This window comes from Copadichromis virginalis, linkage group LG11 (genome assembly GCF_057382275.1).
Source record: "Copadichromis virginalis isolate Kocher_CV1m ecotype Utaka linkage group LG11, C_Virginalis_male_GT1.1, whole genome shotgun sequence".
Lineage (NCBI taxonomy): Eukaryota > Metazoa > Chordata > Actinopteri > Cichliformes > Cichlidae > Copadichromis > Copadichromis virginalis.
The window spans coordinates 39,999,147-40,016,124 of NC_140628.1; the positions used below are offsets into that span (position 1 = coordinate 39,999,147).

The 16,978-nt window shown below is 50.7% G+C and overlaps 1 protein-coding gene across 1 annotated transcript in view; it reads left to right on the top strand.

Moving 5' to 3' along the window:
- The window catches only part of atp2c1 (ATPase secretory pathway Ca2+ transporting 1), a 28,825-nt gene that overhangs the window by 4,631 nt on the left and 7,216 nt on the right, over positions 1-16,978 (top strand). The window contains exons 2-19 of the mRNA XM_085472502.1: positions 4,220-4,324; positions 4,526-4,642; positions 5,934-6,023; positions 7,288-7,323; positions 7,471-7,532; positions 9,695-9,803; positions 10,697-10,852; positions 11,621-11,689; positions 11,798-11,873; positions 12,018-12,084; positions 12,925-13,049; positions 13,139-13,236; positions 14,470-14,565; positions 14,645-14,734; positions 15,012-15,116; positions 15,857-16,013; positions 16,128-16,298; positions 16,912-16,978. The exon at positions 16,912-16,978 is cut by the window's right edge and continues 31 nt beyond it. Coding sequence (XP_085328628.1) covers positions 4,220-4,324; positions 4,526-4,642; positions 5,934-6,023; positions 7,288-7,323; positions 7,471-7,532; positions 9,695-9,803; positions 10,697-10,852; positions 11,621-11,689; positions 11,798-11,873; positions 12,018-12,084; positions 12,925-13,049; positions 13,139-13,236; positions 14,470-14,565; positions 14,645-14,734; positions 15,012-15,116; positions 15,857-16,013; positions 16,128-16,298; positions 16,912-16,978 — 1,796 coding nt within the window. The remainder of the gene's footprint in view (positions 1-4,219; positions 4,325-4,525; positions 4,643-5,933; positions 6,024-7,287; positions 7,324-7,470; positions 7,533-9,694; positions 9,804-10,696; positions 10,853-11,620; positions 11,690-11,797; positions 11,874-12,017; positions 12,085-12,924; positions 13,050-13,138; positions 13,237-14,469; positions 14,566-14,644; positions 14,735-15,011; positions 15,117-15,856; positions 16,014-16,127; positions 16,299-16,911) is intronic.

Sequence of the window (16,978 nt, forward strand, 5' to 3'; positions counted from 1 at the left end):
GTGCGTGTGCGCGTGTGTGTGTGTGTGGAAATCAGCTGAGAGGGAAAACTGAGGGTTGATGGTGCGACTCCACCCATCTTCAGTTATTAGATTACAGCTGGAGTTCCACCCTGATGAAGTCGAAAAACTGCGACCGCATCACTGACCAAACAGCCAATGGAGCAGCAGCTCACTTTAACACCACCACCTTCCTGAGGCGCTGTGGTTGGAGGCCAGGTGAAGCGTCACTGCTCCTGTTTAAAAATGCGCTGAGAGAGCTGATCAGTGCTCCTCCTGCTCCTCACGCTTCACTGTAACGCATTAACATGTATAACGTAGCTATAACGTGTTTGAGCTTCTCTGAGCCTGGGCTGGTGGAGGATGAGTTACGGACACTCTGACGTTTGTCTCGTCTCTTGCTGTTGATGGAAAGTTATCCACGGTCTCCAGCTCGCTGCGTTGGCTCGCGGCTGTCCTGCAGAGCGACGATGAAATCGGACTTCAGCCGCAGCTCGCTGTGTGTGTGAACTCTGACGGCTCAGTGAGCCTCACACAGACGTGGGAATCGCCAGCCAGCAACAGCATGTTATTATCACAGGATTGGTTATCAAATTATTCAAATCTGGGGATGTGATGATCGTGTCCTCAAAGTTAAACTTTGTCAGTGTCTGTTTCATCCCGTAACATCATTTTTTTCTCACTGTAGTTTTATGTATTTCTGCGTCAGGAGATTGTCAGGCGTTCAGACCTGTCGTATGTCTGTGACTCCACAGCTGTTTCGTTCTACATCTGCGCTCTACAGGCTTCCTGCAGGAAAATCACTGGCTGAGTGGAACCGTCAGGCTGATGGCACCGTGCTGTAATCTGTAATCTGCATTTACACCTCAGACTGAAAGTGTCTGCTAACCTTCCACAGTCTCTGTGAGAGGGATGCTGTCAGACTGCAGCTGTTTGCAGCTGTCTCCTGTCGGCCAACCTGACCTGATGATGATGATGTCAGCTGATGATGTCAGATGGTAGTGAAGCGTGGCTGAGCCCGGTGTAGAGGTCGGGTGCGTTTCAGTTTGTTTGGTGTTTGCATTTGGTAAAATCAGCAGTCAAACGAGTCGCAGCAACAAAGGTGAGACAGGTAACGCCTCCTGTCACGCTGGTGACAGGAGGCGTTTGAAGATTTTCGGGCTTCGGGGACGTCAGAATCACTTCTTTGGTCACATGATGCTTTGATGCTACTCGTGTTTGCTCAGGTGTGACATCAGCAGTGACCTTGGCGCTAACACTCTGACAGCAGGGTCTGCGTTTAGTTTAAGTGAGTCAGACTGCAGTGACCCTCCCGTCCTGCGGGAGCAGCGTGAGGAGGAGGCAGCAGGATGGTCGTCTAAGCTGCTCTCACTGCTAATCAGATACAATCCTCTCAGCTGATCGCTGCTCCTCTCTCTGTCTGCAGAGCAAAACGTTTTTAGGGGCAGCTCTGTGTGTGGATGCTGAGAGGAAGTTTGCACACCTGTGTCTCAGGTAAAGCTGACTGATTGAAGGAAGCTGTAAGGAGGCAGAGGAGGCCGGCAGGTGATGACAGGTGATTCACAGAACAGTGTGCACTTCTGCTGAGTGGTAGCTTCTAGATCGTGGCTCAAGAGTTGGGAGTTCGTCTTGTAACTGGAAGGTTACCGGTTCGAGCCCCGGCTCGGACAGTCTCGGTCGTCGTGTCCTTGGGCAAGACGCTTCACCCGTTGCCTACTGGTGGTGGTCAGAGGGCCCGGTGGCGCCAGTGTCCGGCAGCCTCGCCTCTGTCAGTGCGCCCCAGGGTGGCTGTGGCTACAATGTAGCTCGCACACAAGAATTTCACTCACATGTAGCAGTGTACCTGCACGTGTGATGCGACAGTAAACGTGATTTGATCTCAAATAAAATGGTTTCGATATTTTCCTGAATAATCTCGACTCTGACGCCAATCGGCCTTCAGACTGCGGTCTGCTTTCAGCTGCAGCGCCGATGTTTGTGTCGGGGTGTTCATGTGACCCCGCTGGGCAGGCAGGCGCGTGGACACCTGACTTTGTGACCACGATAACTCGAGAAGGCGGCAACGTAGCATTTCAAATTGATAACAGAAGTGTATGTACGAGGAGGCTGGGGGCGGGTGTTTCATCTCCTGCAGGAGCGACGATCGGGCGTAACGCTGTAGCTTTGCCGTACCAGCTGCTTCTGTTCCAACTCTGATTTCAGCTTTTCTGACACTTTCAGGTCTCGTGTGGTCTTAAATGCACCTGTGAGTCTGCTGCTTGGGTCACAGCATTAATCAGCCGCAGACACCTTCGTGTTGTTGGCTGCACTTCCTGCTGACGTGCAGTTTATTCATCGCATTCGGCCACTGCGTGGAAAACTGTCTCGAGCCGCAGTTTACCGGCCGGAGCCGCCCGGCAGCTCGGACTGTGAAAACATTGAAAGCAGATGAGAAATGCCGGGAGTTCCTCCACCTCTGTGGGACAGACTTGTTCTCACGCCGTTACAGCTGCACACAGCTGCACACAGCTGGCTGTTTGTCCCCTCACAGGCCTGCAGCTGCCAGGCTCAGGTCAAAGCTTTAAGCCGGCAGGTGAGTGCAGGTGCACATATATTGCACAGCTGGCCTGGGACCAGAAACACGTCACTCAGTTTTATGGTGAGACTTTGCCCCGAGTCACGACTCTCAGGTGGGGCCATAAACGAGTTCAGGTGTAAGAACAGGCATCAGAGACTCGTCGCTCTCTCGTGTCTGTGGTAGTAAGGCAGCACGAGCTAACGTTCGGCCTGAAGCCATCTGCCCAAACTGGACTTTGACCTTTGACACGGCCTGGATGCTGTTAGCTAATGCTAGCCACCGCGTTAGCTGAGCAGGACAGCCTGAGGCCGACTCTCGACAGTTTTCTTCAAGTAGCTCTAAATTCTAACTCGGACTGAGTCTTTGATGAGGTGCACTTCCTGTGAACCTGTGCAGGTGTTTGAAAAAGCTGGGAGGAGAATAGACTTCCTCTCTGCTCTTTGTTCGGCTTTAAACCCTGCACCACGGCGCCGCTGTCGCCTTTGTCCCATTTCCTGCTGTCGGTTTCCTCTGCGTCAGCCTTCGTCCTCAGACCTGCAGCCTGCTGGGAGGAAGTGATCAGCATCATGCATGACAACAAGCACCGATGGTGGAGGAGGCTCGAAGCTGTTCGATGTTCAGTTTGTCCTCCTTACCTCTCTGCTTCATTCCATGTTTGGCACTGATCACCACCTGCACTCATGTATATATCTTTCTACGTAGCACTTTAATTCTTATTCTTATTTTTTCATGTCTATTTAAGCGTAATTTATGACAGTATGTTTGCACTGAAGCACCGCAGCAATTTCCTAATGTTGTAAACCTGCAGCGCGTCACGCCGTTAATCCCGCCGGAAGCTGCCACAAACAAAACTTTTGTTTTTTCCTGACTTTGGTGGCATTAAAGTCTAAATTCTGCCCTCCTCACATTTATTTCATGAAGAATCGACTCGGAGTTCAGATGTTCCCGATAGAGCCGGTCTCTAGTGGACATCAGAGGAACTGCAGGTTCCTGGGGAGATTATAAACTCAAAGTGCAGATGTGCTTTTACTTTGGAAGTCATTCTGGTCCTCTTCCCCTCATTTCCTCTGAGCTTTTGTGCTGCCGTACGTTCTTGTAGTTCATTAAAGTAAAACCTAAAACGCAGTCTTTCTGGCCCTGTGGGTGGTGTCGGTGCCTTCTGAAGCATTTTTATTAACAAACGTATGTCTTGGCCCTGGTTGTGAAAGGTTTCTGGTTACTTCCTGGCATCTGCCAGCAGCATTACGCCTGCAGTAATGAGAGTCCTGAAATGTGACTCTGTGGATTATTATCTTTGACAGCAGCTGACGAGAAACTGGATTTGAAGTCATCCATAAAAGGTTAGATGACAGCGTTCACCCAGAGGTCACAGCTGTGTCATCACTCAGACACTTACCTGCACAGCTGGACGTCAGGTGTGCGAGTCACGAGTGCTCCCACCTTAGAGGTCCCTGACTCTTTGTGGAAAGCAGAGCTCTGCTCGAGTAAAAGTGGAGGAATGTGATCCGTTTCACGGAGAACCTCGGTGCAGTCTGTGGGCCCGACAGACGCCGTCGTCGCTGTCTGATGCTCGCAGGTGGAGGTTGTCCAGGCCTGGATGTGAGAAGCAGCTCTCAATAGGAACCCTGCTGCAGTCTCAGTCTCTCTGTCTTCTTCCTGTTTCAGCTTTCCGAAGGAGAACCCTCCAGTGAAGATGAGACCATGGTCCCAGTACTGACGTCCAGAAAAGCCAGTGAACTGCCCGTCAATGAAGTAGCATGTGTCCTGCAGGTAAGGAGGCGAGCGCCTCTCAGCCTGACATTCGTCACGTTTATCTCAGAGAGCGCTCAGCTGATCGGTTCATGAGAACGACGGTGACGCCATTAAAAATCCTCAGACTTAGACTGAGCCAATGAGACGCGTCGTCCTGTTTCTGTGCGAGCTTCGTCTCTGAAACGGTAATCTGAGCGCCGCTGCGTGTCACGCCCACAGGCCGACCTGCAGCTGGGTTTGACCCAGGAGGAGGTGAGGCGGCGGAGGGCGTACCACGGCTGGAACGAGTTCGACATCAGCGAGGACGAGCCGCTGTGGAGGAAGTACCTGTCACAGGTAACGCACGCATCACACGCAGACTCACTCAAGGCCATTTCCTGTTTCTCTCTCTGTGTGACGGCGAGTCCCTCAAACGTGCAGCGGCAGAGTCACCCAGCACGCTATTTTTATCCAGAGCCTGAAACGCGTCTGCAGGCCCGCCGTGTTCCCGACTGTCATTGTTCCGCCGCCGCGTTAACCCGCGCACGTCTGCAGCACGCTTACATAACGTCCTGTGGAAGAACACAGATTTATTTTTGCACGGCACACGTTCGTCGCCTCACAGCCATGTTAGAAACACGTGTAAGGTGTAAACGCGCTTCACCGTGGTAACCGTGACCTCATTGCTGCTCGCACCTTTTTAATAGGACTGACACGTTTGTGGTGACTGCACAAAGGAGGAGGTTGAATCCTGTAGCGTTCTTCGTTTCTGTCTCGAGCTCGTGTCACCGCCACAGCGCGGCGTTGTGAAACAGATCAGGGGCCTCATTCAAGCGCTGCTGATTGGACGAGCCAGCTGACGAGGGCACATGACCTCTTTCAGCCCTGAAAGTATCAGGTAAAATAACTGAAGGGGAAACGGCAGCAGGCAGTCGGAGCACTGATGGAGCTGCTGCAGGCCTCCAGCAGCTCCAGCTTAAATATAGAAAGCGAGCGCGGACGGAGACGCGGGAGGAAGCTGTCGGCTCGAGTCCAAGCGAGGAGCAGAAACTCTGGATGTCTGAAAAATGTAAACCACATCAGCTGACGTGTGCAGAAGTTTCCGTTTGACTTCACATTCCTGAGTGCTGAACAAGCAGAAAGAGAGGGTCACAGGTCACATGACCAGAACCGTGTGATGTGAGCCATGAGGGTGAGGAAGGTCAGAGCCTCGTCATCGCTCCTGACTGCTGATTGGACGGCTTCACAAACACACCTATTGTCTGTAATCTGCTGTAATCTGAACGCGTGTCCTCCTGCGATCACACGCTCGAGTCGCTCCTTCACTAAACAAACGCCAGCCCTGCAGCGAGTCGAGTAGCAGCTGCTGCGGCGCTCTGACATCACGCTGACCTCACAGTCCAGACACGAGCTGCCAAAGAGTTTGTCCTTCAGCTGCCAACCACACACGTTTACAGCTGCACCGACTCGCCTGATCCCGCCTGTGATGACTCGTTCGATTTACCCGCGCTGCTGAAATAAATGTGCAAACTCGGCGAAGCTGAAAGCGTCCACGCTGTAAAAAGTGTCTTTGTTAAAGAACACGTCCTCCAAACGTCTGTAATCATGTGACACTTGACCTCTGACCTCAGCCTGTGTCTCTCTGCAGTTCAAAGATCCGCTCATCCTGCTGTTGCTGGCGTCGGCGGTCATCAGCATCATCATGCACCAGTTCGATGACGCCATCAGCATCACAGTGGTAGGTAACCAGCGGCGCTCAGGCGTCCTCTGAAACCTGCAGGTCCTCCACACGAGGTTACACACGACAGCTGTTTGTCTGATACAAAAACGAGGTCAAAGTTCAGATGGCAGGAGCGGAGTGGAACAGCAGCTCTGTGTTCTTAGACTCAGTGACTCAAATGCAGCAAGTTTTACATGTAAAGGTCACGGGGTCAGTGACTGAGCCGTCCTGTGAGGCAGTGCTGCTCTGCGATTGGTCAGCACGGCGCGTGCTTGTTATTGTCTCCTCTCACCTTAAGCTCAGCGTGCACCGTCACAGAGAGGTGGAACGCCACAGGCACAGATTAAAAACAAGAAGTGCGATCTTCTCTGCAGCCCGTCTGCACACGTTTGAACATCTGCACGCTTCTCGTTCAGCTACAACCAGGTCAGGTCCATCACAGAAGATGGGTCTCATTTACCTAAAGTCATCGAGTTCATCTGCATCGGTGAAGTAAAACCTGAACAGGAAGGTTTGGCGCTGTGTTCCATCCTACCGGTTGTTTCTGCACGCACGCACAACACAAAGTGACAAACCGTCCTGCATGCTGGAGTCATTGTTGACAGCATAAAGTACGTACGGCAGGACCAAAGGCGGATTCATGTGCAGAGAGAGGAGGTCTGAGATGGAGAGTCTGAGTGACGCACACACAGTTTGACCCTCGTAAAAGAAGAAACGTGAGTCCCTGTGCACACGCAGGCCGGCTGCAGGCGAACAAACAGCTTCATCGCTGTTTGCTTTCAGACTTCGGGTAATTAAAGCGTTCCGGGAACCCTTCAGGATGTTTGATCAGGTTTCTGTTTTAATCCTCCAAACGGACGCAGAGCTTCAGCAGCCAGAAGGTCAGCCGATGGTCTGACTCCACCTCAGCGTGTGAACAAGCAGAAATGATGAAGAGCTTATTCATGTCATCACATTCAGATATGATGACTGTGAAAGCAGACGGGCCACTGTGAGGCCAAAGCTCCGCCTCACAGGAAATAAACATAAATGCAGAGGTGAGAGGTTACAAACAGTGCTTTTAATTTGAAAGGAAATGTGGAATATATATTTTATGATGAAAGGAAAAGATGAACGATGTTGAGCTCTGATGTCGCAAACATTCACTGAAATCTTCAATAAACCCTGAACGACTCAGTGTCAGTGGGGTTTCCACAGCTGTGGGGTTTTATTGTGAACGATGGAAGAATTTAAAAACTCGTGTTGGACCTCAAAGTTCAGTCTGTGCTTTCCCCCCCCCCAGGCCATCATCATCGTAGTGACGGTCGCCTTCGTCCAGGTACGTCCTGTTTTTACTCTTTAACAACACTGCTGTGTGTGTGTGTCTGTGTGTGTGTGTGTCTGTGTGTGTGTGTGTGTGTGTGTGTGTGTGTGTCTGTGTGTCTGTGTGTGATGAAGCTAAGCTGTTGTCTTGTCTTGTGTGCAGGAGTATCGCTCAGAGAAATCTTTGGAGGAGTTGGGGAAGCTCGTCCCTCCAGAATGTCACTGGTGAGTTTGATCCTGACCTCCTTCAGGAGAGTGGGCGGGGGTCTCCTGTAGGGCTGGGCCATATTATACCGTTCACGGTAATACCGGTATAATGTTAGGCAACGATAGGAAAATGAAATATCGCGATAGAATGGGAGTAAAACGCGCATGCGCAGTGCCTTTGTTTTCATACGCACATGGCCGATTGTTGAGTGAAACAGATGAACCAGAATTGGTTTGTAAAAATGGTGCAACTTCAGTGATGTGGAACTGGTTTGGTGTTTGTCCGTCAGATACACAACAAAGCACATTTTTTTGCAGAACATGCAAGCGGCCGTTGTTATTGTCGTATTTGTCGGACTAAGATGCTCTTAAATCTGGGAGTAATCTGGGTCCTAAACTCCGTATACTTCAGGTCAAACAACACTGCAGCATCACTGAGAGTTAAAAACTGTCTAAATTCTTTCATCTTTAATAAAACGATCAGCATTGCTGCTTTACCAGGTGTAACTATAAAGTTTAACTTCCAGGCATCCATGAAAACAAAAGTTATTACATTTAACGGAGTTAGAAGTTAGCAGGAAGCTAGCGGAAGTTAGCTCGCTAGTTTCGCTAGTTACCTAAGCATGATATAGCATGTTCTGACTGAGAGATTTCTGAAAAAAATCAAACGTACAGCTCTGCTATCACTTCCAACATAAATGAAGACAGGAAACTAAACAGCAGTGACGTTTGTAGGGTTACTGAAGTTGGGCTAGCTGGTATATAATGATGTGCTACGTGATCGCTAGCGACACAGCTATGTTAGCATAACATAAACAGTGAAGCTGGAGGACGAACACTAACACTTTTCCACTTATAAAAGTTAACGTGAAGGTTCTTCATGGTTAGAGACAAATGCAATCGCATGGCAGGATACTGTAAACGGACCAAACTTCAGTCAGGAGAACAACTGAGATAATCCATCCACAATACGAGGTTAGTCATTAATATACTGCAACAACATGGGAATAGAACAGCTGCCAGAGAATTCAACATTAATGAATCAATGGTACAGAAGTGGAGGAAGCAAGAAGAATGAGTTTAATAAAGTTTGATTTATCTGACTGCTTTGTTTCGCTTAATGTGCCTTATAATCCCGTGCACTTTATGGTCCGAAAAATGCGTACTGCACACTGCAGTTTAATGTTGCAAAGCACCTCTTTTTAACTTCAGTGGATATTATACATGGTTATGCTCAGGATATGTCAGCCCATTTCTACTGGAAATGCCTTTTGGTTAAACTTTCAGCAAGGAATTTGCATTTGCACTGTTACATTTTTATAAAGCTTTAATGTACATAAAAACCAGCTTCTTGTTTAAGTGAAAATAAATGGAAGGTTGTCTTTTTGCGCTAGTAATGTTGTGGAGTTGTATTTTGTCTCGCATCAATTATATCGTCGGTTATATCGTTATCGCAAATTTTCAAATATATATCGTGATAAATATTTTTGGCCATATCGCCCTGCTCTAGTCTCCTGCCTCGTCCTCCTGCATGGATCGCGTCTGTGGAGAACATCGCGTCTCCTAGTTGTGATTGTTTGTAATGAAATAAGCAGTTATGACACGGAGTCTGCTCCTCTGTCATCTCACAGCCAAGAATCCAGAAATTTGACTCCATAAATGAATCAGTTTAAAGGAGTGTGTGTGTCTGTTTGCTCCATCTAGCCACACCGTGTAGCGCCCCCTGTTGGCACACTGTGTGACCAGCACTCACATTACTGTGAGCACGAGCACACACAGCATTGTTCTTCTCAGCCTGAGGTCACAGGATTAATTTCACTCCTCGCGATGTTCTGAGAAACTTCTTAGAGTTTCCCTGAAAGCTGAGACTGAATCCTGGCCAACAATGCGCCGATGTCGGAGCAACGAGAGATTCCCGTGGCGACCTGAGCAGCACGGTTTCCCCCGATGATCCACTCTTCATCGGGGTTTACAGTTGGGTCGTGGCGAACGTTTGGCAGAGACAGAGGACGGAGCTGGATCCACACACTCGACCTCATTCTACAAATTTCAACTTCATCCATGCACATTTTCAAAAAGTGAATTATTAATGTGTTGTGTCCCTGACGCTCCTCAGCAGGGCGCGCAGGGAGGGGAGGAGCATGACTGTAAACACTCTCCCCCGCTGTCTTCCTCCTCAGTGTCAGGGAGGGGAACCTGGAGCACCTGCTGGCCAGAGAGCTCGTTCCCGGAGACACCGTCTGCCTGTCGGTGGGGGAGAAGGTCCCAGCTGACCTCCGTCTCTTCGAGGTAAAAACACTGATAGGTTTGTGTCAGCCTGGGCGTGAGGGAGCGAGGGATTCTGGGACAGCAGAGATGTCTGCTGGAAGCTGAGCGCTTCTCGTTTCCAAGAAAGGAACTAAATTCTTTCAGGATGAACGATCACAGGCGATCAGGTTCCTGCAAACACGGGAGCAGAACACCCTCTGATCAGGCCTGCAGTGTAATCATAAATAAATGAAACCCCTCAGCAGGGGGCGCTCTCGAGCACGAATCAAAATGTACGTTTTGTGTGTGAAGATTTTTCTTTGTGGAAGTTTTCAGACTGCAGGTGCAGGTTTAGATGGTGAGCGTCACCACGAGCCTCCATTTTGGTTTGGGGCATGAAGCGAGCAGCAGCTTCCACCTCCAGCCTGCTGCGGCTTCTGCACGCAGAAGAAAACTTTCACACAAACTTCAGGTTTTTCATCCGCTCCGCAGCGCGAGCTCGAGAGCGCCCCCTGTCCAACAGGAAGTCCACGGGGAGTTTCTGATTATCAAGCAGCTCCCTGCTTCACTGCAGGTGAGACTGACATCAGAACAAAGAGAAGGTCGCCGCGGTACTCGTCCTGCATCTTCACCACGTGCAACAAATCCCAGTGACAGCGTATCCCTGAGGCTGGCATAAGCGGGTGTAGGCTGGTGTAGGCGGGGCGGGCGTAGGTGGGCGTAGGCGGGTGTAGGCGGTACTTTGAGGCCTCTACTTTCACTGGGAAACGTGTGAACCTTCATTAAGAGCAGCTGCAGTCGTGTAAAGATGGCCGCCTGCTCTGAGGTGGGGGTGGGGTTAATGGTTAATGGTGGCTTTAGTGAGCAGGGTTAGAGGTTAAAGGTCAGAGTATCCCTCCTGGTTGGAGTTAAATCTGTCTCCTCCACCCTCGCAGGCGACAGACCTGTCAGTGGATGAGTCCAGTCTGACTGGGGAGACCACGCCCTGCACCAAGTCCACCGCCCACCAGCCAGCATCCACCAACGGAGACATCGCCTCCCGCAGCAACATCGCCTTCATGGGGACGCTGGTGCGCTACGGCAAAGCCAAGGTAGCAGCTCACTCTTCTTCTTCTGCTCCACAGACGGTGAAGTTACAGGAAAGAAGTGTGCGCTGAGACTCTGGCTGCAGACGGTGTGAGGAAGTGATGACGTGGCCGCCTCCTTCATATCGATGGTTCAGTGGTGACAGACGGCGTGTAGGACGCCGCCGTGGTTGTAGAAAACTGTAACCGTCATCTTAGTGGCTGCCGGCAGAATGATTAGAGCTTAGATTAGATGAAACTTTATTAATCCCTCGGGTGGGAGGGCCCCCGTTAGCACAGCAGCGAACGACGCTACAGAGTGTGAGCAGAAATACAGCGCACACACGACTGCAGAGGGACCTGCACCGTGGAGCGCTGACACAGATTCCTGCTAATCACTAACATCCAATCAAAACCCTCTCACAGCTCAGACTTCAGTGACCTCACAGCAGGCATGTTATTGGTCACATGATGTCACTAAAAAGGCTCCGACATCACAAACACGGTCCAGAGGTCCAGCTTAGGTGAAGCCAGCAGCTACGGCCACCCGTGCACCATCTACCTGTCAAATTGGCCACGCCCCTAATAATGCAAACATAAGCATGAATGCAATTTAAAGAGGACAGGACAGGTGTTATGATGGAGGATACACAGCGGTCTGTATCAGGCTGGCTCACTGCTGCCTCAGCAGGACACCAGAGGAACTGCAGCTGTTGCTATTGAAGCTTTTGCAGCTGATGTTTCAACGATGCTTAGACAGTTTTACCTGCTGAAAGGTGTTCTGATGTTCTTCAGGGCATCGTCATTGGAACCGGAGAGAACTCTGAGTTCGGGGAGGTGTTCAAGATGATGCAGGCAGAGGAGGTGAGGTCTCCCGCATGAAATCTGAATATAATTCAATACAAATGTCACAGTTGTTCCAGCCAGAGGTGCCGTGTTCATGAAACATCTGTTTCCTGTTTGCTTTGTCAGGCTCCTAAAACTCCTCTGCAGAAGAGCATGGACCTGCTGGGGAAGCAGCTGTCGCTTTATTCCTTCTGCATCATCGGTGAGTTTATGATGATCGTGTGATTACGAGGAGACGCCGTGGGTAAGGGGCCGTGTGTGCGGCGAGCTGCCCCGCTGCTGTGTCCTGCTCTCCATCGCCATGGCGTCTGCACGCCGCGCTCAGTCTGTCTCTGATGTGTTTCAGGCGTCATCATGCTGGTGGGCTGGCTGCAGGGCAAGAGTCTCCTGGACATGTTCACCATCGGTGTCAGGTGACCCTGAGTGATGCTTCTGTTTGGTTGTTGGTTGAACTGAGGCAGCTGCTTCCTCTTCTGTGTTTATCAGGTTATAGCTGAGTGCAGCGATGTGATAGCAGCAGGTTTGTGACGCTGGGTTCATGATGCGACCAGGAGAGTGACTCCACCCACAGACAAGGACACGAGCGTCACAGTCTGCTGTGTGATTTGGTGCACAGAGCCGTGAAACACCTCAATTCAATTTTATTTATATAGCGCCAAATCACAACAAAAGTCTCCTGAAGGCGCTTCATAGATACAGAGAAAAACCCAACAATCATATGACCCCCTATGAGCAGCACTTTGGTGACAGTGGGAAGGAAAAACTCCCTTTTAACAGGAAGAAACCTCCAGCAGAACCAGACTCAGGGAGGGGCGGGGCCATCTGCTGTGATTGGTTGGGGTGAGAGAAGGAAGACAGGATAAAGACATGCTGTGGAAGAGAGACAGAGGTTAATAACAGATATGATCCAGTGCAGAGAGGTCTGTTAACACATAGTGAGTGAAGAAGACACCTGAAGGAGCGAGCTCGGTCTCAGTGCGACAGGTGGAGCAGCCTCCATATAAATGAGATCACACGGCCTGCTGTTAGTGACGTTAGCATGAGGAGAGCCGCCTTTATAAGCGAGAGAGGAAAGTTAGCGCTGTGGGGCGGGAGCACGTTACAGGTGATTCCTGTTAGAGGGAAGTTGGGAAGCTGACCGTGAACACTGAGAGCAAACGGAAACACAAATGTTTTCTGGGTTTGTCTGCGTTTTTTCAGTGAGCATGTAAATCATAAAACAAGTCTGACTGTCTCCTCCTCTCCTCCTTCAGTCTGGCTGTGGCTGCCATCCCAGAGGGCTTACCCATCGTGGTGACGGTGACGCTGGCGCTCGGCGTGATGCGGATGGTGAAGAAAAGAGCAATCATCAAGAAACTTCCCATCGTGGAAACTCTGGGTACGTCGTGATGCGACGGAAACGGTCATGCACAGCCCGACCTTCTGTGAGCTGCACGTTGGTGACCTTTGTGCCGTTTTCCCCGTCAGGCTGCTGTAATGTGATCTGCTCGGACAAAACAGGGACGCTGACCAAGAACGAGATGACGGTCACTCAGCTGTTCACGTCAGACGGACAGCACGCTGAGGTCAGACTCCCACGCCGTTTCCTCTCACACTTTGAAACCTCCACAGCGTGATCACAGGGTCAGCTTTTAAATCCTCAGGCTACCAAACACAGCTGGGCTTCATGTTGGTGCTGGCGGGTGGTTGATCGTGCGATCAGGGTGAAGCTCGTGTTCTGCAGAGGACTCGAGTTCAGGCTCCGTCTGCTCGCTCGGAGTTTATGGGCTCAGTGGAGTCGATCAGTTTGCTGGTCTCGGATCAGTGGACACGTCGTTATCCTGTCCGGGATATTTAAGGGTGTTTGGGAATTTCCCCGACTAGTCTGTGGACTTTGAGGAGGCTTTGAAACGCGTCCCCAGGGCGTCCTGTGGGTGGCGCTGCAGGAACCTGGAGTATCGGTGAGACTGCAGATTAAATGAGACTGTAGATGTTGGTGTAAAGTGTTGGGGCCCTGGCGTGCACCCAGAGTTGTCAGACTCCCCCACAGCCGACCTGATGGAGGCGTCTGCAGCTCCTCAGACAGTCGATGAGTTGTACTGAAGCTGCCGGCCTCCTACATCTACACCAGCTTTCTGTTTTTCATAGGTGTCTGTTATTTTAATCTGAGAGACGGTGAACATGAAACGGCATCAGTGCAAATGTCCCAGTTTGACCCAAACGGCTGATTTTCACCTTCTAAAAGGTCAAAAAGGAGGAGAGGAGATCACGTGAGTCGCAACCCAACAAGCCAAGTTTAAGATCACATGAACAAAGCAATCACTGTAACTTGTTGTAAGGCTGATGCTCTTATTTTGAAAGCTGAGCCCTCTTCCTCCTCGTCGGTTTGCAGCGGCTTCTTCTGAAGCCTGATCGCAGCTGTAACGCAGAGTCTGCAGAGGGCTCACTGACCCGGTTAATCCATGAGGAAATCCCAGCTGGCATACTGGGAGAACTGGGTCAGGGCCGGTTCTGCTCACTGCAGGGAGGTCAGAGGTCATGGGAAGGTGCTGAAGGCCTGCAGGGTCACTGGCCTCACCTGTCAGGGGGCTGAAGCTGTGTTTGAGTGATACTTCATGAGGGCGAAGGCTCTGTCACGGCTGTGTGTCTGTGGCTGAAGCAAACACTGAAGCCCTGCTCTGTGCGAACCGCCCGGGCTTCAGCAGAGCGACATCGACACGTTGACAAGTCCACGAAAGTGCGCGCTGACCTTCTGGTCCTGCCTCCAGTGTCTCGAGGTCGCAGGTCTTTGTTATCTTACCCTCGGTGTTGTCTTGCAGGTCACCGGCGTCGGCTATAACGGGCAGGGGGAAGTTCTGCTGAACGGAGAGGTGATCCACGGCTTCTCGTGTCAGTCCATCAGCAAAATTGTGGAGGTGAGGTCGTTCGTGTCTCAGCTCAGATCTTCACACTGAACTCTGAACCCGGGTTTACTGAGCGTGTGTGTGCTGACAGGTCGGCTGTGTGTGCAACGACTCCATCATCAGGAATCACAACGTGCTGGGACGGCCCACAGAAGGAGCGCTCATCGCCCTCGCCATGAAGGTAAAACCCAGAGCGCCACGCTCTGAGCAGGTCGTCGAAGTCTTGAAATCAGACCAGTTGGGCTAATTTTTTCGATCCTTCTTTGTCTCACACTGGACTGAAACCAGCTGTTTTAGCTCCTCCCCCTTTCCCCCTCTGACTGTTTGAAGCGTACAAACAGTTAAAAGTAGGAGGAGCTGGAGAACCTGAGCTGATGATAAACCAGATGAGATAAAAACATGAATATGAGCGATGAGGTGTTTGTGTGACGAGCTGTGCTCCTCTCCGTGTCCTGCAGGTGGGGCTGGAGGGTCTGCAGCGCGAGTACGTGCGGGTGGAGGAGCATCCGTTCAGCTCGGAGAAGAAGTGGATGGCCGTGCGCTGCGTTCACCGCACGCAGCAGGTCTGTGATGAAGAGCTGCTCACATTAACCCTTTATCCTCGCTCTGATGCTCCGATGTCATTAGAGGACGCCGGCAGCAGAAACACGGCCGGAGTCGTTGCTCATACATGTTCTGTGATGTTCCAGCAGATCCTTAGATGTTTGTCATGGTGTTACTGTTGTGCCTGTGCCCTGAGCCCACAGAAATCACTGCTGCAAGTACAAAGTTGCATTTTGAGGAGAAAATTACTTTGAGCGAAGAAAACTGCTAATATCCACAGTAACAGCCGCTCTGTGTGCTCACAGACGTCTGCAGTCCTGCTCTCCACATCTCTGTACAGCGTTACAAATGTGCAACAAAACCAACCAATCACAGACTTGGATTCTGATCGGCTCTCTAATCAGCTCGCCAGCTAAATCCAGCGGAGCGGTTTGGTTTAAGCTAGATTAAAACCAACAACTGTCTTAAAAAAGTAAATAATTAAACATACTAACTGAAAATGGGTTTATCTACACTCTGGACCGTGTTTGCAGCAGGTAGCGAGCTGACGCCGAGTTACTGCGACTCGGATGTGAGCGTTCATGGACGAAGACTCAAACATTCCTCGGGTTTCTCTCACTAGTGTTTCCTGTGGATTTGTCACCAAGGGAGAAACTGAACAGCAGCATTAAAGCTGAAATCCTAAAAGTCAAAGTTTAATATTGTGTTCTGCATCATCAGCATCTCTGACGTGTCTTTGCTCTTCCTGCTGCGTCTCCAGGACAAAGCTGGAGTTTACTTCATGAAGGGCGCGTACGAGCAGGTGATTCGCTTCTGCAGCTCCTACAACAGCAGAGGCAGCGCGCTCCCCCTGAACCACCAGCAGGTGGAGCTGTACCAGCAGCAGATCAGCTACATGGGCTCAGGCGGGCTCAGAGGTGAGAGTGACACCTACAGGCGGAGCTGGGGATGCCCTAAAAACACACTCACTGTGTGTGTGTGTGTGTGTGTGTGTGTGTGTGTGTGTGTGTGTGTGTGTGTGTGTGTTTCAGTGCTGGCGTTCGCGTCGGGCTCTGAGATGGGGAAGCTGACCTTCCTGGGTTTGGTGGGCATCATCGACCCTCCAAGGTCAGGGGTCAAAGAGGCCGTGGGCATGCTCATCAGCTCCGGAGTCACCATCAAGATGATCACCGGAGACTCCCAGGAGACGGCCATGTCTATAGGTCAGCTGATTCACACACGCTTAGGCAAATGTATAAAGTTAAACAACAGAACAAATCCTTAGAGTGTTTTTCTGTGGTGGGATGCGTTTCCTGTTTTACATCACAGCTGATCAGGGCTCTGACCTCTGGTTTAAGTTCCCTGTCCTCGAGCTTCCTGATTTAAAAACGCCTCCATCGGGAGGATTTGTCCTCAGCTCCTCCATCTGAACAACAGAAGAGAAGAATGAAAAGAAAAACACAGACATTGTTTAGTTACATGATCAGGCTGATGATTAAACTCCGCTCTCTGAATTCCACATTAAAAGCCCCTGTTTATTAATAGGACTTTTATTGTGAAACAGCCAGAAGAAGCGCAGGATCATCATTCACTTATTAAAGAGAGAACAAACCCTGAGCTGGTAATCAGCAGTCAGTGGCTCGTCATGGGGAAAACGTTCACCACAAGGTGGCAGCGTTTCACCAGCCAGCACACACTTGCTGCCATGACCTCTGGCTGAACCCACTCCAGTTTGAATAATGCTGCCATGGGTCGAGTGGGAGTCACTGCGCCACCTTGTGGTTCACAGTGGTGTTACATGAACGTACAGAGCAGTGGATGTTTGTGTGTCTGCAGCCAGTCGCATCGGCCTCTTCTCTAAAGGGGGGCAGAGTTTGTCTGGGGAGGAGGTGGATCAGCTGGA